Source organism: Lonchura striata, chromosome 32 (genome assembly GCF_050655825.1).
Source record: "Lonchura striata isolate lonStrDom1 chromosome 32, ASM5065582v1, whole genome shotgun sequence".
NCBI classification, from domain to species: domain Eukaryota; kingdom Metazoa; phylum Chordata; class Aves; order Passeriformes; family Estrildidae; genus Lonchura; species Lonchura striata.
In genome coordinates, this window is record NC_140734.1 from 2,601,123 (window position 1) to 2,628,552 (window position 27,430).

At 50.6% G+C, this 27,430-nt stretch overlaps 1 protein-coding gene across 1 annotated transcript in view; it reads right to left on the reverse strand.

Annotated features, from left to right (window-relative positions):
* Nucleotides 1–11,006: 11,006 nt before the first annotated feature.
* The window catches only part of LOC146764611 (serine/threonine-protein kinase pim-1-like), a 33,418-nt gene continuing 16,994 nt past the window's right edge, over nucleotides 11,007–27,430 (reverse strand). Inside the window, exons 2-6 of the mRNA XM_085564052.1 lie at nucleotides 13,219–13,648; nucleotides 12,784–12,834; nucleotides 12,213–12,579; nucleotides 11,371–11,550; nucleotides 11,007–11,113 (exon numbers count right to left, since the gene is read on the reverse strand). Coding sequence (XP_085420178.1) covers nucleotides 11,007–11,113; nucleotides 11,371–11,550; nucleotides 12,213–12,579; nucleotides 12,784–12,834; nucleotides 13,219–13,648 — 1,135 coding nt within the window. The remainder of the gene's footprint in view (nucleotides 11,114–11,370; nucleotides 11,551–12,212; nucleotides 12,580–12,783; nucleotides 12,835–13,218; nucleotides 13,649–27,430) is intronic.

Genomic DNA, 27,430 nt, shown 5'->3' on the forward strand with positions numbered 1-27,430 from the left:
TCTGATAATACCCTAGACACCCCGCAGAGCGGTGCAGGCACTGTCTCTGCTTCTACCCGTTCCCCTTCTTCCCCGCGCTGTACAGCCCCGTCCCGTAGAGACTCCGTTCGTTTTCAGTTATCCCAGACCCCCGAAGATCCCTCATCCCCCATCCTCCATCCCCAAACCCCACGAAATGGCTCCCCTTCTTCCCCCTTCCCCAGGACACAAGATGGAGGTGACCGCGTGGGTTTTCCCGCCACTTGTGCTCCTTCTTCCCATGATCCCTGTCCTCCCCCCTCCCATAATCCCTTCCGGCAGACCAACCCCTTCTGCTCCCCGGATTTCTCCGCCCACCTCCCTCCTCCACCCCCCGTCAACTCCCCCTCCCTTGAATTATTCAACACCCCACCCCTCAGCTCCACCCCCGGGGAGGGGAGTCCCCACCATACCACTCCTCCTGCTCCAGACCACGCCTCGTCCCCTGGTTCCCACGACCCCACTTCCAGTTCCCACGCTTTCAGTTCCGGGGGGGGGGAGCGTGGGAACCCCGATCCACCCCAGTCCCTACCTGCCTTCTCGGCCGCACCTGTCACCTGTACCCCGCGGCAGGGGGGTAGGCCCCTTGCACAGTGGTCCCCCATCCCCCAGCAGACCATCAAAGAGCTCTGCAAGGCCAAGAAGGGGTTCGGGATGGAAAGCGAATACTTCCGAGGCTTATTAAAAGCAACCCTCTCCTCCAAAGAATATGTCCCAGCAGACATGCGAACTCTCTTCTCCTGTTTAATTACCCACGGAGAATTCCTCATCTGGGAGTCCGAGTGGAAGCGGGAGATCAGAGAGGTGTTACCTGACCTCTGGGCCAATGCAGATAGCTCTAGGGATGAGGATGGGGCTGTAATATCGCTAGACCACTTGTGCGGGGAGGGGGATTGGAAAATGGGGACCAAGCAGGCGGAAAAAATCCCCAGAGAGGCGCTGCAAGTCAGCACTAGGGCAGCAGAAAAGGCGTTTTTTAAGTTAAGACCCAGCGGTACGGTTATTAACTTCTTGTCCCTAAAGCAGGAATCCCTAGAACCTTTTGTCGCGTTCGTGGATCGCTTGCATCACGCGATGGAGGCTCAGGTCCCGGACGAGAGGCTGCGAGAAGGGATGCTTGCCACAGTTGCGAGGCAGAACGCTAACGACGCGTGCCGGCAAGCAATCCTCAGTCTGCCCCTGGACCCTGAGCCTACCCTTCAAAGCATGCTACAAGTCTGTGCGAGAAAGGTGACAGTTCCTGCTAAAGACATTCCAGAGACTCCTAAACCACCAACAAAGAGAGTAGCCTTCGTTGAAGCCGTGACACCGCCAACCACCCCTTCTCCAGATCGCCGCCCTACAGGAGCACCCCCGAGGGGACAACAGCACCATCAGGCCTGCAATCTATGTAGGCAGAAGGGACATTGGGCTTCCCAATGCCCGCTGAGGGACGAGTTTTTTAGGTTTAAACAGCAGCGACAAGAAAAGAGTGCCCCCAACTCGGGGGGAAAACAAAAAAACTGAGTCATCAGCGCAGTCCCTCCCTGCGCGAGGACATAAATATGGTGGGTTCTATAACATCAGAAGAGGGGAGGGACAACTACCTGCAATGCCCACCTGAGGACATTTCACTGGACTTGACACACCAGATTATGGCTGACAAACCAGCCTATATGAGAGAAGACGTGGATTTCATTCCCACTGCTTGGCTGGGTCGAGGCCCGAACCAGCCCAAGCCGATACTTAACATCGTATCTGGTTTCTCCCCATATAGGTTGGCCCTGACTGAAGCTCTGCACCTAAGGGACAGCGACTGGCACTCCATCGCTGTCGACACAGAGGACCCAGGAACCTGGAGGAACCTCCACAGTAAGTACATCGTTCTTGGGGACACAAAATTCACGCCTCTCGAAGTCACTATTGCACCATCCCTGACATCTAGGAACACCGAGCGATTAGTGGTGTGGCTGCACTGCCCCCATCCTCCAGTCTTCCTTCCCAAGGGCCAAATCATCGCCCAAGCCATTCCAGCATCTGGGCCTCCGGCACACCCTGAGGATCTATGGAAGAAGTCAGCGAAGAAGAGCTACCAGGTGTGCCAGGCCCAGGTCATGGGGAAGGAAAGACCAAAGCTCTCCTGCTATATGCGGAAGGATGGGGAGTACAAACACCTAAGCGGTCTCCTAGATACAGGAGCAGACGTGACAGTCATTCCCGCACGGGATTGGCCGTCACGCTGGGAATTGCAAAATGTGGCGGAGAAAATTCAAGGTGTAGGGGGTTCTCAATTGGCAAAGCAATCAAAAAACATCATAAAATTTGAAGGGCCGAACGGACAATCGGCCTATTTACGCCCGTTCATATTAGATTACACAGAACCCTTATGGGGGAGAGACCTGATGGCCCAGTGGGGGGTCACAATTAACATCCCGACCCCCCAGGTTTTTCGGGCAACAGTCACTGAAGAGCGTCCTACCCGAAAACTTAATTGGCTCACAGATACACCAGTGTGGGTAGAGCAGTGGCCGCTCAATAAACAGAAATTAAAAGCGCTTCGGGAACTCGTAAAGGAGCAACTTGCCAAAGGGAATATCCAGGAAACAACATCCCCCTGGAATTCCCCTGTCTTTGTCCTGAAAAAACCTGGCAAAGACGAGTGGCGCCTCCTTCATGACCTTCGCGCCATCAACAATGTAATAGAAGACATGGGTCCTCTCCAGCCAGGGATGCCGTCCCCCACGATGTTACCAGAAAATTGGGAATTGGCTGTCATTGACATCAAAAATTGTTTTTTCCAAATTCCCCTACACCCTGATGACGCACCACGGTTCGCCTTCTCGGTTCCTTCCATCAACCGAGAAGCCCCAATGGAGAGATACCACTGGAAAGTTCTTCCCCAAGGCATGAAAGTCAGCCCAAGCATTTGCCAGTGGTACGTCTCTTCATTGCTGTCCCCTGTGCGTGCAGCCACCGAGGGCGTGATCATCCAGCACTATATGGATGATATTCTTATTTGTGCCCCCAACAGCGATCTACTTACACACGCGCTTGAACTGACAACCAGTGCGTTGGTTGCTGTAGGGTTCGAGCTGCGAGAAGATAAGATTCAAAAAATGCCACCTTGGAAGTACCTGGGTTTAGAAATAAACAAGCGGACCATTGTTCCGCAGAAATTGGCCATAAAAAATTCAATTCGGACTCTAGCCGACGTGCAGCAGCTGTGTGGGTCTTTAAACTGGGTGAGACCCTGGTTAGGTATTAACAACGAAGACCTAGCCCCTCTTTTCAATTTATTGAAAGGGGGGGAAGAGCCTAGTTCTCCCAGGGAACTCACTCCAGAGGCCAAAGCTGCTTTGCAGAAGGTTCAGGAGGCAATGTCTGCCAGGCAGGCCCACAGGTACGATCCGGGCCTGCCCTTCAGATTCATCATATTGGGCAGACTGCCACACCTCCACGGTGTCATCTTCCAATGGGCAGACACTCTAGGAAAGGGCAAGGATCAGGACAAAAGGGACCCACTCTCCATCATAGAGTGGGTATTCCTGAGTCATTCACGATCCAAAAAGATGACACGGCCACAAGAGCTGGTGGCAGAGCTAATCCGCAAAGCGAGAACGCGGATTCGGGAGCTGGCGGGGTGTGACTTTGATCACATCCACATTCCTTTGAAATTAGAATCGGGCCAATTCACAAAGGCAATGTTAGAACACCTGCTGCAAGAGAATGAATCATTGCAGTTTGCACTGGACAGCTACACCGGAAAAATTTCTGTTTTGAGACCGGCCCACAAAATTTTCAATTCCGAAATCCAATTCACTCTGTCAACAAAACAAATTCAGAGCAAAAAACCCTTAAAGGCTCTAACAGTTTTTACGGACGCGTCCGGAGGGTCCCACAAATCAGTAGTGACTTGGAAAGATCCTCAAACTCAGCAGTGGGAGGCAAATGTTGTTGAAGTAGAAGGATCCCCTCAAGTAGCTGAGTTGGCCGCAGTCGTTAGAGCTTTTGAGCGGTTCTCTGAACCTTTTAATTTGGTAACTGATTCGGCCTACGTAGCAGGTGTAGTGTCTAGAGCACAGGATGCAATCCTGCAAGGTGTCTCCAACGATGCCCTTAACAGGTTGCTCTCTAAGCTGATAAGACTAGTCTCCCACCGAGAGCAACCGTTTTATGTGATGCATATCAGGTCACACACCGACCTGCCGGGGTTCTTGGCCGAGGGCAATCGCCGTGCCGATTCCCTCGCTGCCGCCCCCGCACAGCTGGCGCCGCTCCCGGACAAGTTCCAGCAAGCAAAGATCAGCCACCAGCTTTACCACCAAAATGCGCCTGGTCTGGTCCGGCAGTTCCATCTAACCCGGGACCAGGCCAAGGCCATTGTGGCCACATGCCCGTCCTGTAAGTCGCTCCCACTACCATCGGTGAGCGCAGGGGCTAACCCTAGGGGTCTGAAGTCCTGTGAAGTGTGGCAGATGGACGTTACTCATATCCCCTCCTTCGGGAGGATGAAGTACGTCCATGTCTCCGTGGACACCTTCTCTGGAGCAGTTTTCGCCTCTGCCCACACAGGGGAGAAGGCCAAGGAAGTAGAGAAACACCTGATACAAGCCTTCTCCATGCTAGGCGTCCCAAAACAGATAAAAACAGACAATGCCCCCGGGTACACATCCAAGAAATTCGCAGACTTCCTGCAGCAATGGGGAATAGAACATAAAACTGGCATCGCCTATTCCCCGACAGGTCAAGCCGTAGTAGAGAGGACTCATCAAAGCATCAAAAGGATGCTTAAACAACAACAGTCGTCAGCTAAAAATGAGTCCCCACAGGTTCAGTTAGCGCGGGCCCTTTTTACCATCAATTTCTTAAACTGTTCCTTCGAGTGCCTCAACCCCCCCATCGCGAGGCACTTTAATTCCTACGAGCAGAGCAAGGTCAGGGAAAAGCCGCCAGTTCTCATTAAAAACCCTGAGACCTGGCAGCAGGAAGGACCCTATGACTTGGTCACCTGGGGACGGGGGTACGCTTGCGTATCCACGCCCTCAGGCCTGAGATGGGTCCCTTCCAAATTCGTCAGACCATATGTTCCTAAGACCCAGAAGAGAAAACCAGACAGTCCTCAAGTTGGGTACGCCGCCCTCCGACAGCGGAAAAGGTCCCCCTCACCTGGTCCCCCCTCTTCCCTCCCTGGCTCCTGGGATTCTCTGTTCCCCTTTGAGTTAGACCTCCCCTACCTCAACTATTAATTTCAGTTGCTTTCTAAAGAAACAGGACTTTTGCTGCTGCTGGGACTCATTGTGTTTATTACAAGCTTTAACATAGTGATGAACTGAAACCCTTGAACAAAGAAGGGTTTCAAAAAGAAGAATTTCCAGAAAAAGGAAACATCTAGTTTCAAAATGAGCCCAGTGACTGTAAAGCCCCCGTTTAAAGACTTACTTTATCCTCTTCACCTTTCTTTCTTTTTAAACAAAAAAAGGAGGAGATGTGGAGTTGCGTTATGTATATGTTTTATTATCCCTGTATTATGTATTGGTTTATTCCTTTGTACCCCCGTGTGCAACTTGGTTTATCCCCAGTTTTCCCGCCTTGTCCGCCCTTCCCGCCTTCCCAGTATCTATCCATCACCCTGAAAGAGGCATTTTACCCCCCCCGGGTGCCTTGTCTATCACTCGGTGCCCCTTCCCATCCATCCAGAAGCTTCTACTCAGGGCACCGGGTGATTGGGCGAGGACCTGGGGCTCCCCTCATATCCTTCCCCCATTGGACCCCACCATATCCCCCCATCCCGGAGCCACCCCCTATCCCTATCCCCATTGGTCGTTGGATACCCCTCCCTTACAGTTTATAAGCCAGTGCAAGCACCTTGTGCTTGTTCCTGTTGGCTGGTATCGTTCTAGGATATTTGGCCCCGTTGGGCTACAATAAACTCGGACTTAGCCCCCAGCAGGATCCGCTCTTCATTTACCACCGCGAGGCTTGCTAGCGCTGCCCGGAACCCACAAAGGCACTCTCCAAACCCCAGCTGGGAGCGGCGGAGGGTGCCTCCATCGCCCGCCCTCGCCCCAGGATGAGAGCTAGCCGGGGCTGAGACAAAGGGAACCGGGGCGGGAGCGCGGCAGGCAGCCCTCACTGGGACACCACACCTGGGTCACCTGGCCTGGCAGGTGCCATGGAAACCCCTGGCAGGGACTGATGGCACAGACCCTGGCACTGAGACGCTGCTGGGCCGGGTGCTGAACACAGGGCTGGGCACACAGAGATGCTTTTGCTCTTGCTCAGCTCCCACTGAGCCAAAGCCTGGCCTGCCCCTCCTCTGGCCACGCTGGAGAGGGGCTGGGGCTGCGGGAGAGCTTGGGAGGGGACACGGCCAGGACAGGTGGCCCCCACTGACCCCGGGGATACCCCAGACCATAGGGCATCACGCTCAGGGTATAAAGTGGGGGGAACAAGGAGGAAGGGGGGACATTTGGAGTGATGGCTTTTCTCTTCCCAGGTAACACTTAGGCTGGAGGGGGCCCTGTTTCACCAGTGAGAAGGGTCAGCACCAAAGACACAGACACCAAGTGAAGGAATTGTGTCATTTATATCATGCACAGCTCCAAAGAATTACAAAAGGATAAGCTCAGCAAAGCACATCATCATTAGCAAAGCATTACAAAAAAGCTCAGCAATGCATCCAGTCATTGTTATCATAGATTGCCTGGAGTGATTAAGGAAAGATCCATCACCAGTTAGCCTCAGGTTTTAGCATCATCCACAGCCACACATCAGCTGGGGGAAGCCAAGGACTGGAGAGCCACTCCCAGACACTGGGAATTCCTGCAGGTGCCTCCACCTCTGCAGCCAATGAAGCTCCAACCCCAAAGCTGTGAGAGGACCCAGCTTGTACACTGTTAAACAAACAAGCTGGCATCACTGCTAGTGTGAGAACATCTGCTTTCATTCTCCTGACTGCTTTCTCCCAAAGCCTGGCCAGGGCTGAAGGAGGAACCAAGGGAGTTGACTTTGATCCTTCACCCCCAAACAAGGCCACATGGGGCCTTGTCTGTTTCTAAATACAGAAAGATAAATCCATGTTTTATCAAGGAACACATACATGGATCATGTTGTTAATCATGCTTCGTTAATGAGTGGATACAAATACAACATTTGCTTGGAAGGTTCATCTAGAGGTGAGCTTTGCCTCAGGGCCTGTTCAGGCTTTAATCACAACCTGTTCAGGCCTTGGTACTTTGATTGGTCCTGAGACCTACAATCAACTACAACCTTCGTAACAATTCTTTCAGTAACACAGCTTAAATTTAGGTATTAGGCATAAAGGCATCTCCTCTTGTTCTACAATTAAGTGCAGTTTAAGTTCATTACTCAGAACTATTCACGTTCCTTTTAAAACATGCTTAAATTGTTGCTATTCTCTCTTATTTACCAAATGCCTCTCTTTTCTTGATACTGTCTCTTTTAAGGAAGGTCTCAATACTCCACTTCCCAGCACAAAGTGTCCCAGCAACTCACCAAGTGCACACACTGCAATGATCACAGGCCCTGCCACAAATGCATTTCACAGCAGCCTCTAATTTGGCAGCCATGAAGCCAATCCCACCAAGAAAAATTTTCTTCTTTCTGCCACTCTTCTACTGCTCTTTCTGTCAAGGTGATTCCTGACTGTTGGCCTTCAAACCCATCACTGCTAGCAGTGCAACATCCCCGTCCCCTGATAGCCCAGGTTCCTTCTTGGCCAGCAAGAAGATAATCCAAGGCCGTGTGGTTCTCTGGAGTCACCATTTGTGTTTGTTGGAGCTCATAGGATGTGCTATTGGACATTTTAACAGCATCATTTGCTACCTATTCTAATAATCCATTCAGCTCATTCATGTCAGCTCCACGGGACAGAGCAGTGCAAATGGGGCGTAGGGTGAACCAGAATCTTTTGCTTTCTGAAACCCAAGGCACTCTTTGGGTGGAAAATGTTCTCTGGGCCCTAAGTCTTCGCTGTGCTTGTTGCTGAAGGAGCCTAAATGGTGGCCCTGCAGCTGGGAGTGGTGTGACACTGACACTGACCAGCTGCAGCACCCCAAGTTCTACTGACATTGGCAGTGATGCAAAAGCACAGAAATCTTCTGACACTGTAGCCTCTAGAACTATAACAGGGTTTGGTTTCTCCTGACGGGAAATCTGAGTGAATCCCGTCACACTGATCATTGTATTCCTGTGTCCCACAGCAGAGTTTTCTGTAACTGTCCCTTCACTGACTCCGTTACGAGGCAGAGCCCATTGACAGAGTTCTGGCCACCACACAGGGTGAGCCCTCCAAGGGAACCCATTCCTCCCAGCTTCACCTGAGAACATACCCAGCAATTAGTGACACTGAGTGCTTTGGCTACCTTGGTCTTTACATTTTCAAAACATTTTTGATGACTGATCCCTTGGAGAAACTCTGGAGGTGTTTGGCAAACAAAGGTTCTGGCTGACTATCAAGGTACAAATTACAGACATCTGTAGTACTTTAGTGACACCGTTCCTCATTCTTTTTGCTCAATCTCATTCAAGTTAGGAACAATAATTCTGTTGTCCATGGAGCTGGCACCTTTTTAATTCCAGAATAATGCCCACAAGGTCCTTTAGCGTTCAGTTTTACCATGTTGTCTGTGGGTAACAAGGCTTGGTGGGGCCCTTTCCCTTTTGGCTGCAAGAGGGCCAGAACCTCTATTTAGAGAAAAAAAAAAAAAGGAAAAAGACAACAAACCCAATTAGATGAATTGTAAAAGATAAAAATAAAATCCAAGTGTTAGTGAAACAACTTCTGTAACTTTGCATTAAGAGGTAAATGATCTTTTTAAAAAGAGAACTAAGTTATTTACATTGTGAATGTGCTGATGGCATGGATCCATCTTACTGACTTCAGCAGCCTTTTTTAAAGTTTTTGGGGCTTGTTTCCAACATTGTTATTTTAAATTGTGGTCAAAGAAATAGGAAATTGATTGGGGCCCTTCCAGCTCCAGGCAGGACTGGAAATCTAAACTCTGTCAAACCCCAAATCCTTTAGAAGATGACCTTCCTTCTCACTCTGGGAATGAGCTGCACATTCCCTCTGAAACTGTCAGGGGTTTCTTATGGATGAAAAATCCCACTTACGGCCTTTTGCTCTGGTTTGGAATTGGGAAGGGCAACTCTCCATCCATCAGCTCCAGACTGCACTGCCTCAGGAACACGGCTCACTTGCCAGCTTTGGCCACTCATGGCACTTCTAGAGGAGGAAGAAAGTGCAACTGCACAATTCCAGCCAAAAAGAAATGAAGAATGAATAGTGGAGATCCAGGCATTCCTGCGGAGATTCAGGGGTTCAGCTGGGACTGTGGAGAGTCTGGGTCCTTGCCAATTGGATGTGTGTCCCCAGCTGCAATCTCCTGGCCTGCAGGGGAGTCTCACTCACCTGCCAAAGGAGAAAGCTCAGGCACTGTGCTCAAACGGGCTTGTCTGATGCAAAGCTGTCAGAGCAATGTGAGGGCAGAGCCAGCCCAGCTGTGCCCAGGGCAGTGCCCAGCAGAGCCCTGGCAGAGCCCAGGGCAGCCTCAGCACCTGCAGAGCCTGGCTGCAAGGAGAGAAACCAGAAACCACCCGTCAGCTGAAGGCTCCTGTCCCCTTGTCCCAGCTGCCCACAGAGCCCAGGCCATGCTGGCTGTGCCCAGAGCCGTGCCCAGAGCTGCCCATCACTGCTGCCTTTGGGAGCAGAGCAGGAGGGCAGGACATTCCCAGCCTGCAGCCAGCCACAGCACATCCAGCCCTCAGCAGCTGCCCAGAGCAGGAGACTCCTTGTGCTTGTTGCCATCTCCCAAAAGCTCTGATCCCACCATGCCAAGCAGGCCGGGACTCACCTCACGCCATCCTCCGCTGGGAGAAAAGCTGGTCCCAAATGATGTCCTCAGCCTTCTCCAAGGGCACGGCCCATCCACGCTGCAGCTGCTCCCAATCGCTTCCCAATCCTGACTGGACCTTACATAGAACGCTTCCTCGAAAAAAACAAACAACAAAATGTTGAAAAGTGATTAGAGACATGGGGAAACAAGAAAACAACTCTTATCTCTGTCAGGGGTCTGAGGAAGGCCCAACCCCCTCATGCTAGGGAAAATCCCACCCATGGGGGAGAGAAGCCCACACTTTCTCTCTTCCCTCCTGCACTGCCTCCCAAAATAACAGTGATCACAAAGCAAACAAGGGCAGTGGAGCAGCCCAAGCCATTCCTTGCCTGCAAAGCAAAGCAGCCCCTGCACAGGTTCTGGAGTCCCACCTCTGCTCCCACCATGGGGGTTTGTTTGTGTCGGGCTGGCTGCCCCAGCCCCAGCCCCAGCCTCAGCCCAGGCCATGCTGGGTGGTGGGGGCTGTTAGCAGGGCCAGGAGCCAACTCCCATTTTGTAACCACCCCAACCCATGCCCCCAGCCCTGCCAAAAAGCAGCTGGGCAGCCGACTGAAGTTGCATCTGCCCCAGCACAGGGGGAACCTTTTGTTCCCAGCCAGTCTGAGCAATGCCCAAATCTGGGAGCATTTCCCCGGCTGTGGACTCATCTGCAAATTCGCTGTGGAGCCTGGCTTTGGAGAAGGTGCCAGAAGTCCATCATCTTCAGCTGCCAGTAGCCAAGTTGAGGAAGAGGTTGTCATCCTTGATGTCGTCCTCGCTGTCTCCAGCAGCAGCAGCCCCACTTGGTACAGCTTCTCCAGGGGCTCCTTCTCCTTCTCTGGGGGTCAGACCAGGCTGTCAGGGCTCTGCCCAGGGCCCCAGCTGTCAGGCAACTGGGACAAGCAAAACCACCTTGGATGGCAGCCACCAGTGCTGGGCAGAGCAGCTCAGCTCCAGCACAAGGGCTGCGTGTTCCCACCCAACAACCCCAGTGCATTGATACAAGCAGGGAAAAAAGTCTGTGTTTCCTTGCTTCTGATTGCCAGAGCATGTGTGGAGCTGTAACTTACCAGGGCCCTGCAGCAAAGTGTGCATGAGGCTCTCTCCCTTCATCTATGACAGGTGAATATCCTGTATCCATGGTTCACAGAACAGGTCTTCTAAGGAAGGTCTGTCCAAGAAGTGCATGGATAAACACCACCTGATAAGATCTTGGCACTCTGGGCAGAGAAACCAGAAACCACCGGTCAGATAGAGAAGGCTCCTGTCTGCTTTGCCACACTCTTCCCATGCCCAGGCCATGCTGCTTTTGTGCTCCCAGCTGGGCCTAAACTTTCCCATCAATTCCCTGTTGTGGAGGAGAGCAGGAGAGCAGGACATGTGCCACCTCCTCAGCGGCTGCCAGAGCGAGATGCTCACGAGCCCGCTGCTGTCTCCCAGCACTGGTATTCCCCTGTGGCCAGAGATGAGGATCCACCTGGAGAGAGCCGCTGTGGCAGCGAGAGCTGATGGTCCCAGCTGATCTTCCGGCCCCTCCTGAAAGGGTGCTGCCCGCAGACCATCTGGTGCAGCAGGATGCCCAGGGACCAGATCGTTGCTGCCTCGCCATGGTACCAGCCCAAGTGGGTCCATTCTGGGGGGCTGTATGACAGTGTTCCTGTGGAATACAGATGGAGTTCATCAGGGGGATGCTGCTGCTTCCAGAGCCTGGCCCCAGCATCCCTGGGCGTGCAGGGGCTGCCCCAGTGGCACACGGGGCGACTGCTGCACTCTCGCCAGCACCTGGGATTGTGTACAAACTCAGGGCTGGACAAGAAGCCACTGGTGTTGGAAAAGGGCAGCAGAAGCCCCAGCAAGGCCTGACCATGACATGAAAAGCAAAAACCCACTCAGGGCTGGGTCCTTATCCTCCCTGCCTGCAGTGCCCCAAAAATATTATGAAGCCAATATTTTATGTTTTCATAAAATATTATGAAAACAAGGTGAGTGAAGCAGTCCAAGCCCTTCCCCTCGCCTGCACACCAAACTGGCTGGTGCACTGGTCCTGGCCCCCTCCTCTGCTACCCCCACCCACGGGTGCTTTTGTCAGGCTGGCTGCTGCTGCTCCAACCCCAGCCCCAGGCAGAGTGGTGGGCGAAGGCCGCCAGCAGGGCTGGAAGATGCCTCCCCACCCAGCCCCGCTCAAAAGCAGCTCAGGTAAAGAGTCAGTACCCTGACTGGCAGCAAAAGGGAGAATCCTCGCTGCCACACCTAGCTTGGCCTGTGAGATGTTGGGCCATGAGATGGTGGGACCGGGAGCACACCCCTGCCCGGGCTCACCTGCAAAGTCAGTGTAGGCTGTGTCTTGCAGGTAGGTGCCACAGCCAAAGTCGATCAATTTTGCCTGGCCAGTGGCCAGGTCAACCAGGATGTTCTCTGGTTTTATATCACGGTGCAGGACCCCGCGGCTGGTGCAGTGCCGCACGGCCTCCAGCACCTGGCGGAACAGCTCCCGTGCCACCTCTTCAGACAGGAACCTCCGTGCCCGAATGAAATGCAGGAGGTCCTGAGACCGCTCCGGTCGCTCCAGCACCATCACGATGCTGTTGGGGAGCTCAAACCACTCCAGCAGCTGGATCACAGCAGGGAAGCCGGTGGACACCTTCTCCAGCAGGACGATCTCCAGGGGTGCGCTGGTGCCGTCGGGCTGCGGGAGGACCACGGTGCCACCAGTGGGACTGATGTCGTGCCAGGGCAGGGGAACCCCTCAGCCAGCCCGGGATGCTCTGCGCCCTGCGCTGGCCCCACGCCCGCTCCCCATCGAGGCGTCCTGGTGGCTTCCCCCATGCCGGGCCTCGCCTCAGCCCCGCCCGGCACGGCCCGGCTGTTCCCGCTGGCCCCGCTCACTCACCAGCTCGCCCCAGCGCCGGACGCGGTTCCGTGGCACCCTTTTGATGGCCACCTGCAAGCCAAAGGCAGCAGCGGGCTGAGCTCGCCGCCCGCCCTGCCGAGCCCCATCCTCCTGCTTCCCTCTCCTCCTCCTCCGCCTCCTCCTTCTCTTCCTCCTCCACCATCCTTCTCCTCCTCTCCCTCCTTCCTTCTCCTTCTTCTCTCCCTCCTTCCTTCTCCTCCTGCTCTGCCTCCTCTTTCCTCCTCCTCCTTCACTTCCTCCTCCATCCTCCTCCTCCTCCTCTCCCTCCTTCCCACTCCTCCTCCTCCTCTCCCTTCTTCCCACTTCTCCTCCTCTCCCTCCTTCCTCCTGCTCCTTCTCTTCCTTCTCCTCCTTCTCCTTCCTCCTCCTCCTCCCTCCTCCTCCTCCATGCCCGCCGCCGGCCCCGCCGCTCACCGGGGCGCCGTCCGAGAGCCGCGTGGCTGCGAACACTCTGCCGAAGCCGCCGCGCCCCAGCAGCGAACCCACTCGGTACCGCTCCTGCAGGGCCTCCTGCGCCTTCCCTGCGGGCGGGACGCGGCTGTCAGCGCTCGGCCCGGGGCCAGCAGCGGCCCCCGAGCGCCCCCCGAGCGCCTCGGGCCGGCCATCCCCAGGCCTTCGGTCTCGGCAACGGGACACGGGAGGCTCGGGGCCGGCGGCCGCGCTGCCGAGCGGCGGAGCTCGGGCCGGGGAAGCCGCAGCGGGGGCGGCGGGAGCGGCCGTGCCGCGTGTGTCCTCCGCGGGGCCCGGGAGGCGCCGGCGCCGGGGCCGGACCCTGCGGCGGGGCCGGGGCCGGGCTCGGGCCAGGCGGAGCCAAAGGGCGGCGATGCCGGCCCAGCCCCAGGCACTGATGCCCGCCCGGCAGCGCCACCGCCAGCACGGCCAGAGCCGGGCGGAGGCGAGACCGCGGCGGGGCGGGCGGGGCCGGGGACGGGGCAGCCCCGCCCGGGGCCGGGGGCGGGCCGGGGGCATGGCCCGGCCCGGCATGGGGAGAAGGAGGCGGGGAGAGGAGAGGGACACCGGGGAAGGACACCGAGGGGAAGGTGTCCGACAGCGGGAGAGAGAAGAGAAAGAGAAAGAAGAGAAAAACTGCTTTTGCTGCCGCTGCTGCCGCCGCTGCTGCCGCCGCCGCCGCTGCTGCCTCTGCAACTGAAGCACCGAGGCCGTTTGTCCGCGTGTCCGTTCCCCGCTCGCCCCACGAGCCCCACGGCCGAGCCCCGCGCGCCCCGGGGACAGCCCCTTCGTCTGTCCAGACACGGGAACTTTGCAGTGTGGAGCCCAGATCCAGAGTCCTGACTCCTGCACACTGGCAGAGGAATCCCCTCTGCTGCGTCGCTGCTGTGCATTGTCCTTGCTGAGGCTCAAACACCCTTGGGGCACATTCCCTTGCTGTAGGATTCCTACCTGACCCAAGCACTGCACTCATGTATCCAGCGTTGCTTTCCAGTAAAAACAGGGGAAGGAAAACTGCGTGTAGCTCATGGTATTTTTCAGTGTTTATAACTTGCTAAGTGACCCATCTTAGAGGTGAGATCCATTTGGAATTCATGCCATGGAGAAGTCGTGCAACATGGAAAAGGAGAGCATAGAAATAAAGAGGAAAACATCTTAGATACTTTCTTTCATTTTCATTGCACTTCTGCAAAGCTGCTCCACTTCTCCAGGAATCTTCTCCTGTCTGCTCTTGACAAGAACCTCTCATGGAGAACAAGGTCGAGCTTCTGTCCCAAGATTTGCCACCCGCTGCAGCTTCTCTTGGCTTTCCACACTGCACTGTGTATGCAGCACAACTTTTGCAGCAAAGCAGGCCAAATGTTTGGAGAACTTTACATGTCCTTTCTTTTCCTGGGGGGCTGGGGAGTTGTGCCACTGGTGAAGTGGCACAATTGTGACTGTTTGTCCTGGTTTAGGGCAAATTTTGTGAGGAAACCTCCAAAAGGAGTCCATCTACAAATCAAGTTCAAGCGGCCCCTCTCCCTACTATTTCAGGAGAAGACTTCCCTGGAGAAAAGTGGAAAAAACAGTTTATTTAAAAAGTAAAGTATTCACAAGCATGAATAATATGAAATAAACCCCTTCAGAGTTCTGAAGAGATGGCAATTCAGAAAGTCCTTTTTGTGGGTTGCAGTTGGCTCACTCGGTCTCTTCTCAGTCCCTCTGGCACTGGAATGCAGGGTCCCAGACCTCGGTGGGCCACAGGTGTGAGCTGCCGGTGTTTTTCTGGGTTTTCAGTCCAGAGCAGGTTTAAACAGTTCCAAGAAAAAGGAAAGTCTGTGATGGTGATTAAATTGTTCAAATGTTCAACTCCTGTTTGTTGGCAAGAAACCTTTCTGTACCTCTGAGTGTCACCATCCCTGAGCCCAAAGGACACAAACCTGATGAGTTGTGGCTCCCACTGCAGGGACACTTGGGACCTTGGCTCTGCACAGGAGAGCTCTTCATCCACTTTCTCTCTTTTCCTCCCTCTGGGCATGGAGGGAGCTCCTGGCTTCAGCATGTGACTCGTGTGTACAAAGAGCAAATTTGGGCAGAATTGGGGCAGGGAGGGTTTGGGGGGACCTTGGGATCTGTGCTGGGCACAGAAAGTGTTTTCCATTGCTCTGAGACTGGCTACTGTACAAAGTGGATTTAATAGTCAGCAGACGAATGACTTCTGCACTTGATGGAGCTGTGCCTTCCCTTGGCTTTGTTGGCTGACAAGAATTGAACATCCCTCTGTGTCTTCAGGCAGCTCTTACTCCAAGGAAAGCAGGTGGGGGTTGGAGCCAAGGAGCTGAAACCTGCAGGTGCAGCCTGGGCTGGAGGGAGCTCAGATTTGCACAAGGCTGCTCTGAGGGCCAGGCTTGGATGGGGGAAATGGTGGAGTGGGGGTAGGGACAGAGTCTGATGGATTGTCAGCCATCAAGGGTCTTGATTTTCATATCTATTCCAACTGCATGAGGAGGTACTTGGATTCAGTGTCAAGTGGAGATTGCACATATTCATTTATGTGGAGTAAAAAAATGAAACAGGACCTAACAATTCTTTTCTGTGTCTTTGTAAAAATAAAGCATTCACTTTGAATACACTACTAAAGCCTGCCTAATTAATCACAAAAGATTTGAAAACTTAAATCAAAATATTCCCAGAGGCTTGACTTGTTCAATTATTCTGAATATTAATGAGCTGTGGGGCACTATTTCTCCAGTGAATCTAACTCAGAGTACACAAATTATTGTAATTCCTTTTAAATGTCTCCTTGAGAGAGTTGCTTGGGGGATGAGGGTCAGGGCTTGTGTGCCCTGCTTGGCACAGCCCAGGCAGGGCTTTCACAGCCCCATCCCACACTCCATTTCCCAGCTGGAGCCGCTGGTGCCTCTGAGTTCTGCTGCGCCAGCCCCAGGGAGGACTTGGGGTCATTTGGTCACTCAGGAGCTGGGCTGGAGCTCCAGAGGTGGCTGTGGAGCATTGCCTGTGCTGTGCCAGGGACTGGCAGACACTGCTGGGCTGGGATAGAGGCTCTGGGGGGATTGGGGTTCCAGGTCCAGGCAAGGCTGGACCTGCCTCTTCCTCCCTCATACACAAAATGTTTCCAGCCAACAATCTCCTCGTCTTTCACACCAGGCAATGTTGGAGGTGTAATCCCAATTCTGGACATGGGCACCTGGATAAGAATAGTTCTGTTCCATAGGAAGGAAAGCACAGAGCCCCAGTGTTTGGAAGGCAGATGAGAGCCTCACAAAGCCAAGGTCAGCCAGACTTGTCAGGAATAGCAGATTGTCTGCAGGCAGCCTCTGGATATAGGGAATTTTGGAGACAGAATCCCAATTTTGGCCATGGGCACCTGGAGAAGCAGGACAGTGTTGCAATGTGGGCAGCCTCTCTTGCCGCGATACCCCGAGCAGTGGAGTGCTGGGCGGTGAGAGGGAAGAGAACGGGCGGCTGCTCCCCCTGTGAAGCTCTGCAGTCCCACTTGGCGTGGGGAGGCAACACGGGACTTGGGGGTGAACAGGATGGTTTCATTCACTGAGCCCCAAGACCCTCTGGGGAGGGCGAGCAAAGGTTTTATACCAGAACTCAAGAGGCGGGGTATAGGAACACCAACCACTGAGGGTACGCCTGGGGAAGAGTCTAAGGAGGGACTAACAGAGCACAAACCTATCAGGGGAAACAGGGGAGAGGAGTAACACAAAGTAACCAAAAGGGTGTTGAGCCTCACTAAATAGACAGGGAATGCTCTGGAAGCAGGGGAGGAGGCTATGAGGAGTGACAGGGAATGTTCTGGGGAAAGGGGCAGGGAAAGGGAGGATTGACAACTTGGAGAGGAGGGGGGTAGGGAAGAGCTTGGGAAGATTGACAACTGGGGAAGGGAGGAGATTAGGGGTTGGGGGTTGAACATACACAGAACAAATATCAAACTAAAAAAGACCACACCACAACAGGACAATTCTTTCCCATAGGAAGGAAAGCATGGAGCCTTCCCCAGTGTTTTGGGGACAGATGAGAGGTGACCCTCATGAAACCACTGCCAACCAGACTTGTCCTGGCAATATTCCTATGGGAACAATCCCTGGATAAAAGGACATTTGGACGTAAAATCCCAATTCTGGCCATGGGCACTTGGAGGAGAAGGACAGTTCTTTTCCATTGGAAGGAAAGCAGGGAGCCCCAGTGTTTTCTGTCCCAGTGAGCCCCAGTAGCAGAGGAGAAGAGACCTTTAACATGCCAAGGTCAGCTGGACCAGTCAGGCAGTCCACGGAGGCCAAACCAGCCAGACCTGTTCTGTGTTCCTTTGGTTGCATGGGGTCCCACAGTGTTACAATAGCCCCTGGGTTCCATGAGACCTCCTAGTTTCACAATGGTTCCAACGATTCCATGAGGTCATGGAGTGTCCCAATGGTCTCCATGGTTCCCCAGGCCCCACAATGACACATGAGTCCTCTGATCCATGAGGCCCACAATGTCACAATGGACCTTTGGACCATGGGGGTTTGCAGTGTCACAGTGGTCTCCTTTGGCTCCACAGTGTCACAATGGACCACTGATGACATGAGGCCCCCACAGTGTCACAATGGTCCTCTTGGTTCTGTGGGGACCCCAGGGTCACAATGGTCTCACTGGTTCCATGAGGCCTCACAGTGTCACAATGCTTTGCTGATTCCATTGGGTATCATAGTATCCCAATGGTCTCCATGATCCAATGTGTCCCCCAAGTGTCACAATGGTGTCCATTGTTCCATGGTGCCCCACATTTCACAATGGTGCCTAGGTCTCACAGGCCCCACAGTGTCACAATGCTTCTTTGGTTCCATGGTTCCTGTGCTGGTGCATTTCCCCCTCCCCTTTTCAGGCCACCCTGCCAACTGAGAAATCCTCACTGTGCCTCGGCCTTGGCCAACAGCCCCTGGGCTCAGCTCCTCTAGAGCTCATCACAAACACTGTCTGCTCCAGGCACTGCTGCTGCCCAGCCAGCTCCTGGTTACTTTAGGAGCAGCCCTGGGAACTGTTTGTGTCCCCTCAGTGGCACAACATCCCTGTTCTCACACTGCCAAAGAAAGCTGCTGATGCCAAGTGCAGCCAGGATGAAACATGGCTGGGACTGCAGCCCCTCTCTTGGGGCCCTACAAACAGCGCTCCAAAAGGAGCCCTTGGAGCTCTCCTGGGCCAGCGACTCCCTCTGAGTGGGGCCTCTCCGAGCCGGGAACTCTCCCGTTTGCTGCACTCGGGGATCCCAAACAACGAGGGAGCCTGGGCCGATCCCCCCACTCCTCCAGGCTCAACCCTTCCCTGCTGGGGAGATGTCAAAGCATCCTCAGGGAGCATTTCCCTGCCCTCAGGGGAATTTCTCACAGGTGCCTTGCACTGACTCTCTGTGTCTGTGTGCACACAGGAGTGCCTGTGCTGGGGAATGTGGCAGAAATGCTGCTCCCTGAGGGCTCTGAGTGCCCTGGATAGCTGAGCCAGTCAGGCCTGTAAGTGAGGTCAAGTGATGCAGCCTAAGCTAAGTTAAATGCTGCTAAGAGTTGTTCTATTGCTATAAGTTATAAGCTGAGCTAAATAGTATTAAATGATATTCCTCTGTTAAATTGAAAAGTCATAGGTTATAAGTTAGGTTAAATACTGTTAAACTCTGTTCTTTTGCTAGATTTTGAAGTTGAAGGTAGAAGTTAAGGTTAAGGTATAATTTAAGTCCTGTTAATTTTGACCTCTGTTCAGCTTTTGGGCCATATTCCTTTTATCCTTGCCCTCACTGTCCTATGTGTCCCTATGCCACATAAAGGGACAGTTCTCTGATCATTTTTGGATTTTGTTTGGATTTGTGGTTGATTTGTTTCCTAGGGGTGCCTGAAGTGTTCAGTCAGGAGCAGAGTGACTCTTGCCAAGGAACTCTGTGGTGCTGTCGCTTAATATTAAATCTGGTTTTTGCTGCTCCCTTGCCGGGGACTTTTCAGCGCTCTCAAGCCCTCGTTGGTAACAGGGTGAAGGAGCCCTGGCCCAGGCTCTGGCACTGGGGGACACAGGGACACTGCCAGGGGGTCCCTGTCCCCCCGTCCCACCTTCCACAGCCCCAGCCCTCGTCCCTGTGTCAGGCTCTGGGGTCGATCTCGTGGAACATCCTCTGGGGGAGGCTGCGGCAATGGGGGCGGGGGGACCCGGGGGGACAGGGGACCCCCCTGTGCATGAGCAGTGTTGGACTTCTCTGGGGGAAACTGGAGCAGAGTGACCGTTGTTAGAGGGAATGCCGCGGGAGACAAGACTCATGCTATCATGATCATCAAGTCTCAGTTTATTGTGACAGATTACACAGTTTATATATGTTCGTTAATTAGCTCATACATATTGCAAAAGCCAAGCTCATGATTGGTTGCTATGTGACTTGTACTATTATCTTAAAAGTATTTTTATGATCGATACATGCCTGTCCAGCTGGCCTTGCAGTTAGAACAGCTTAGTACCTCTTTGTTCTTCTCTATCTACTTCTACATACCAAGCAGTTTCAATATCCTGCTTTCTGCACACCATCTACTCTTCAGGGCCATGCGAACTTTGCAGCAGTCACGTAGCCCTCCCTATTTGGATTAATTTTACAGTATCATGTCCCTTGTCGTTCAACCATTCCTCTGTCAGGCTCTCTTCATCTCCCCCGTTTTCCTTTTGGACAAGAAGGTGTGCATTCAACATTTTCTGCAAAAGCTGCTGCATCAAGCCTTGTAAGCAAGTAAACACACAGGGCAAAACAAGCAAAAGTACCACAATTATGCTTAGAACTATTATGCCATATTTGATGATGTCCCTCAACCATGGTCCGATCCCCAATCCTTTCAGCCAGCCTTCCAAGCCCAATCCGTCCTTCACCTTCAACTGTTGAGTTAGCTCGGTCAATTTTCGTATTTGCTTATGGATAGATGTAGAGTGATCAGATAAGTCCATGCAGCACATTCCTTCAAATTCTTCACAACTATGACCTTGGGCTAGAAGAAGTAAATTAGTGGCAGCTGTTCTGTTTTGCAGAACTGCATGACAGATACTACCTATATTTGTGGCAAGCTCACTTAACATTTTAGATGAAATATTAATTTATTTTTCTGTCTAGTAGGCTCGGATTTTTAATTGTGTGAGAGCTTGCACTGAAGCAACTCGTGGGGTGAAAAAGGAGGTTAGTATTACAGAAGTGCACCCCACTTCATATTTCTCATGGTTTTGATTGTTCTGTTTAACATGAAAGGAACAAACTTAATTCTAAATACAAACTATATTTATGATAAACTTAATGTTATGCTTTTGATTATCTAATTGATTGTCCCTCTTTTTCTTTTGCCATTGAAAAGCAATGGTAAAATGAACAGAAAAATCACAGGCATTACTAAAACTCATTAAAACTTAGTAAAAAAAGTCTATAACATAATTAAAAACACACTTATGAAAAAACTTAAAAGCCTACAATCTTCTGTGGGTGAAACACAAATCTTTGTACAATCCACTTTTGCTGTGCATCCTCTGATTTACTTGTGGAGAGATTAGTGTTCTCTTGAAATTGATAAGTTTAACATTCTTCACTGAAATCTATCCAGATTCTGCACCTGCTAAAACACAAACAAACTCAACACTCCCCACAGGGACTGGAGGGTCCTCTCTCAATTCTGTTTCTTAAAATTTGCATGAAGAAATGGAAATATCAACATCTTTATAATAAACATGAAAAAACATCAAGAACAAAACAATGCATATAGTAAAGAAACTAACAACAAATAAAAATCAATCAGATAATACACAATTAATATTACATATAAAATCATAGTTACTATATCAAATTGTCATCCCAGAGTCTGAAGCAGCTGATAAACCTTAAAACAACAGAGATTTGGATAAAACATGTCCGGATCATGTCTCTCCAAAACTCCCTTTGTGGCTCAGCTGCCCTACATGGTCAAATTGTCAAGCCAAAAGGACTTGAATACTTTTTGATGCAGAAAACACCTGGGTCAATCACACCATCCACGTAGAGCCAGAGCTTGGCCAGAGCTCAAACTCTAATTGGAGGATATGTTTTAACACATTATAAAACAAAAGTCTTAGAAATAACAGTTATAAGTAAAAAACCTTATTATTAAAAATTTATCAAACTATTAAATAATTGAACCTGTTTAAAATCTCTTTCAAGACAAAAATTCTCTAAATATAACAAACTCTTTCTTCAGAAATCTGAAAATTTGAAGTCTGAAATCTTGAACTAAAATTTGGATAATGAATTTTTAAAGGAAGATGAATTGCAGCTGCATAAAAGATTGGATAAAGAAAACACATGAGTAGTTAAAAAATCAAAAACACAGGATCCTGAAAAAACATCTTGTAATCAATCACCTAAAGAGACAATAAAACATATGAAAACTGACTGTAAATACTATAACAACACCTTAATACCTTAATAATAATTCTTATCACAAAAATCAGACAACTCACATTTTATGATCAACCTATTAACAAGAAATGTTTAAAATAGTTTAAGACAATCCTTTTAAAGCACTCATATAACATTAGTAACAATCACTACTTATCATTACTTACAAAAACTTAACAATCACTATTTATTGTATTATCTATAAAACTTAAAAATCACTATTACTTATATTATTATCTATAAAAACCCAAAGACAGAGATTACAAACTCAATACTAAAATTCCATCAGATGACATTTTCTCAACTCTTTGTTTTCAGAGACATTTTTGGTAATTAAATCATTACTAACATTTCTATCTTTATACAGTGATTTTCATCCATATCATATTTGAAATAACATTGATTGACATAATGTTCATCCTTCTTGGTATCTTGGAAAACACTCGGTCCTGCTGTACTTTTTCATTACGTCTCTGACTCTTGTAAGAAATTGGGAAGACGCTGCTGTAATTTTTGCTGTAGTGTTGCGATCCCGCCATCGGCGGCGCTGCTGCTCTCGGCGTTGTCGCTGCCATGGCAACCAGGACTGTGCCGCCATCTCCGCCGCCATTGCTGGGCGCTGCGGGGCGATGAGGGGCGGCGCCGCCTCGCTCCCGTCCTTGTTGTGTCACCTTGTGGATGGGAGAAGAGACACCCCCGCCACGGCCGCGCCCCGCCTGCTCCGACTCAGTGAAATCACACAGCCCCTGCGATGTCACACAGCCAACTGTGATGTCACACAGCCCCTGTGATGTCACACAGCCCCTGTGATGTCACACAGCCCACTCTGAGATGTAACAGGCCACCTGGGATTTCATACAGCTGCTCTGTGATGTCACAGCCTACTCTTTGAGGTCCCAGTCTGCTCTGTGATGTCACAAAATCTGCCCTGTGGCGTCACAGCCCAGCCTGTGATGTCACAGTCTCCCTTTAATGTCACAGCCTGCGCTGTGATTTCACAGTCAGCTCTGTGATGGCACAACCCACTCTCTATTGTCTCAGCCTTCTCTGTGACATCACACAGCTGCTCTGTGATGTCACAGAGCCCTTATCTATGATGGCAGAGTCTTCTATGTAGCCTCACAGCCCATTCTGTGATGACACACAGCCAGCCTGAAATGTCATAGACAGCTTTGTGACATCAGAACCTCTTCTGTGATGTCCAACCTCCTCTGTGATGTCACAGCCTTCTCTGTGATGTCACAGACTGCTCTGTGATGTCAGAACTCACTTATCATGTCACACAGCACCTCTGTGGCCTCACAGACCCATACTGTGATGTCACAACACCTTCAGTGATGTAACACAGCCACCCTATAATGTCACAGCACACTCTGTGACCTCACAGCCTGCTCTGTGATGTCCTACAGGCATCCTGTGATGTCAGAGCCTGCTCTGTGATGTCACATAATCACAGAAACATAGAATTACTGAGTTGGAAGAGACCTTTAAGGTCATCAAGTCCAATCCATGCCCTAACACCACCATAGCTAAACCATGGCACAGAGTGCCACATCCAGTCTTTTTTTAAACATATCCAAGGATGCTGACTCCACCACCTCCCTGGACAGACAATTCCAGTACTTTATCACCCTTTCCATAGAAAACAATTTTCTTAATAGCCAATCTAAATTTCCCTTGGTGCAGCATAAGACTGTGTCCTCTGGTTCTGTCAGCTGCTGTGAGGAGAAAGAGACCAACCCCCACCTGACTGCAACCACCTTTCAGGGAGTGTAGAGTGATAAGGTCACCTCTGAGCTTCCTCTTCTCCAGGCTAAACAACCCCAGCTCCCTCACTTGTTCCTCACAGGACTTGTGTTCCAATCACCTCACCAGCCTTGCTGCCCTTCTCTGGACATGCTCCAGGTCCTCCATGACCTTCCCAAACTGGGTGGCCCAGAACTGGGCACAGCACTTGAGGTGCTGCCCAACCAGTGCCGAGCACAGGGGAAGAATCACTGCCCTGCTCCTGCTGGGCACACCATTCCTGATCCAGGCCAGGAGCCATTTGCCTTCTGGGCCACCAGGGCACACTGCTGGCTCATGTTAACTGGCTTTAGACCAGTGCCCCCAGGTCCCTTTCTGCCTGGGCACTGACCAGCCACACCATCCCCAGCCTGTAATGTTGCAGGGGGTGTTTGTGGTCAAAATGCAGGGATGGCCACTTGGATTCACTAAGCTTCATCTTACTGGACTCTGCCCATCCCTCCAACCCTTCCAGGCCTCCCTGCAGAGCCCTCCTATCTTCCAACAGATGGACACGCGCTCCCAGCTTAGTGTCATCTGCAGATTTACTAATGAAAGGCTCAATCCCCTCATCCATGTCGTCAATAAAAACATTGAACAGAGCTGGCCCAGCACAGAGCCCTGAGGGACACCACTGGTGACTGTCCCCAGCTGGATGCAGCACCGCTCACCACCACTCTCTGGGCCGGCCATGCAGCCAGTTCTGAGCCCAGCACAGAGTGCTCCTGTCCCAGCCGTGGGCTGCAGCTTTTCCAGGAGTGTGCTGTGGGAGACAGTGCCAAAGGCCTTGCTGGAGTCCAAATAGACACATCCACAGCCTGTCCCGCATCCACCAGGAGGGTCACCTGGTCATGAAAGGAGACCAGGTTGGTCAAACACGACTCACACCTCCTAAACCCCTGCTGGCTGGGTCTGACACCCTGACATCAGAATGCAAAAGGGTTACAACGGGAGTTTGGAATATCCCATGCAGATGCTACTTCTATAGTGAGAGCTTGTCCTATATGTAGTCATCATAATGGGGGTCATGGCATGGGATGGGGAGTTAACCCTCGAGGTCTTTCATCTAACGAACTTTGGCAGATGGATGTTACTCATGTAAATAGCTTTGGTCGCCTAAAATATGTTCATGTTACTATAGCTACATATAGCAAATATCTCTGGGCAACGGCTCAAGCTGGGGAAAAGGCATTACATGTTATAAGGCATTTGTGTAGTTTTTTTGCAGTAATGGGAGTGCCAAAGCAGATCAAGACAGACAGTGGTCCTGCATACATTGGTGGCAGGGTGGATAGGTTTTTGAAATCATGGGGGATCAAGCACATTACAGGAATAGCACATTCTCCCACTGGACAAGCAATAGTAGAAAGAGCAAATGGAACTTTGAAGAGATATTTGGAAAAACATAGGGAAGTTGGAGATGTTCAGGAAAGGCTAATGAAAGTGCTCTTTGTTCTTAATCATTTGTGTATATTTGGGGATTCGGAGGTACCAACTGCAATGGTACATTATGGACAAAAAGAAATGAGCAAAAAGGACAAGGAAGTATGGGTCAGGTATAGGGACCTAAAACAGGTATTTGGCAGAACCCAGCAAAGGTCCTATATTGGGGAAGGGGATATCTTTGTGTTTCCACCCCTACAGGTTCACTCTGGGTGCCAGCGAAGTGGACCAAACTGGCTCTGGATGATTCATCTCACAGCCCCCCTGGCGGATCAGGATCAGAGGAGAATTGAAGAGAAGCTGATCCACATAGTGGGACACCTTCTTCAAGAGATAAGAGGACTTTCCCCAGTGATCGATCAACTTTTGCCTTCAGAGTCAACTTTTCTGGCAATTGTTATGAGTATTGAAGCTTTACAGACTGCTCATATACCGGGACCAAAGAATCCCGAGTGCCTTGGTTGTGGGAGTTTTAATTGTAACAGTTGGGTTGCTTTTATTTGTGGGGGTTGTGGAAAAACGTACTGGGAAGACCAAGTATTTTTGAAACTACATTTGTGGTGTAGAAATTGTGCCTTTCAACACAGGGAGAGACTTGGAAGAAAGATTTAATACAAGATACAGGCTTAGGAGTTGCTTTAGCTTTGCAGTTATTTGAAGTGCCAGAACAAAATATATTAGCTTTTTCTAGGTGGGAAGCAGAACACGCTCGTGATAGGTTGATTAGACAGGCAAATTCAAAAATTTTATCAACAAGGTGCCAAAAGCAGGTGAAGGTTTCTATAAGACCTTATTTAAGAAGAACAATAGTAGGAAATCCAGACCTAGAGTTAGATAGGCTTATTGAAAATGTGCAGGCATTAAAATTAAAATCAAAGTGGAAGTAATCATGAGGGTGATAAGATGGATAATCTATCTTGTTCCTTTGACTAATCTTTGTTGTGAAATAATGCAATTTAATCAGCCCAGAGAAAATATTTGGGTAACCTTGGCTAACATGACTAATCAAAGTTTGCTATGCCTTAACTCGGGAGGGGTGACAAGTCCATTTCGCACCTGCTTAACAGGTGTTCCTGTCTGGAGACCAGAGGAATTTTGTGGGTTGATAAAGAACCAAATGCTTTGCAAGAACTTTGCAAAGGTGAAAGGGCCAGACAAGAGCATGGGTTACACAGAAGCTCAGAGAGATGGCTATAGGCAATGTTTGTTGGTACTTTCACTTAAAGAAACATTACAATCTCCACCAGAAGAATTAGATCTCTTTGGAAGTGCCAATGCTAGTTTAGGGAATGTTTCGACAGGAGGATGGTTTAGCTTTGTTCCATTGAACTTGCAGAATTTAAATAACCCAAGAGAAAAATGGGCTTCTCTAGACTCTTCACTGGACTAAGGTAGGGTAGCATCACAGTTATATTCCAACTGTGATGGTTCCAAGATAACCAAACCCTTAAGGTTGTCAAAAGGCGTATTTTTGATCTGTGGAGATAGAGCTTGGAATGGAATACCGGTAAAACCACAAGGGGGACCCTGTTACCTAGGAAAACTAGCGCTGTTCCATCCTAATATGCCCTTGCTAATGCAATGGGACAGGTTAGGGAAGACAAGAAAAAAGCGTGGCGTGCACGACTTACAATGTGATCAGGTTGGACAACCTCAGTTTTGGAGTACCTTTAAACAGGTAATAGTGGCAACCCTGTTACCGGGAGGAGCTGCCAGAAAGGCTATGGTTTTAGCTGAACAATTGGGATGCTGGGCTAAAGATGAACTTAATAAAACATCAGAGATTTTAGCCATGCTTGCTATGGATGTACAAAGTGTAAATCATGCAGTACTGCAGAACAGAGCAGCCATTGATTTTTTATTGGCCCATGGACATGGATGTGAGGAATTTGAAGGTATGTGTTGCATGAATCTCTGACAATTCTGTATCAATACATGCTAAGATTAAAGAACTACAACAGGGCCTTCATCAATTAAAAGAGGAAGATGGTCTGGGGATAGAAGAATGGCTTAAAAGCTTAGGAATTGGTCCTTGTCTAAGAACCTTTATTATGTATGCAGTGGGAATCTTGATTGTTGTTTTACTGCTCTTGTTAATCTTGCCATGCCTGTTTAGCTGTCTTCAGCATCTAGTAGATTCAAAGATGTGGACAACTGATTTAATGGTTCAAAACAGAAACAGGGGAAGTGTGGAGAGTTTTGTGGATAAGTGTCTTCAGGAGAGAGGCCATGACTATGTGCAGTTAGTGAAGCAATAGCTGAAAATTGCATAGTGCAGCAATAGTGGATGTAGCAACAATATCATATGTCCTTGGGTAAGCTAGTTCCCAGCAGCAAAACGGTCAGCAAAAAGATAAGTATAACTGAACGTAGAAAGTCCCCCCAAAAAAACGAAGCAAGCATAGAAAGTTCCCAAAGGCGGGGTTGACCCCTTTAGATACACCAATAAGGAGCTTAAATTTTGCAATGTGTATGAGCTTGATTATAACGGGTATAACTGTACATACGTGCTTGGAATAAACT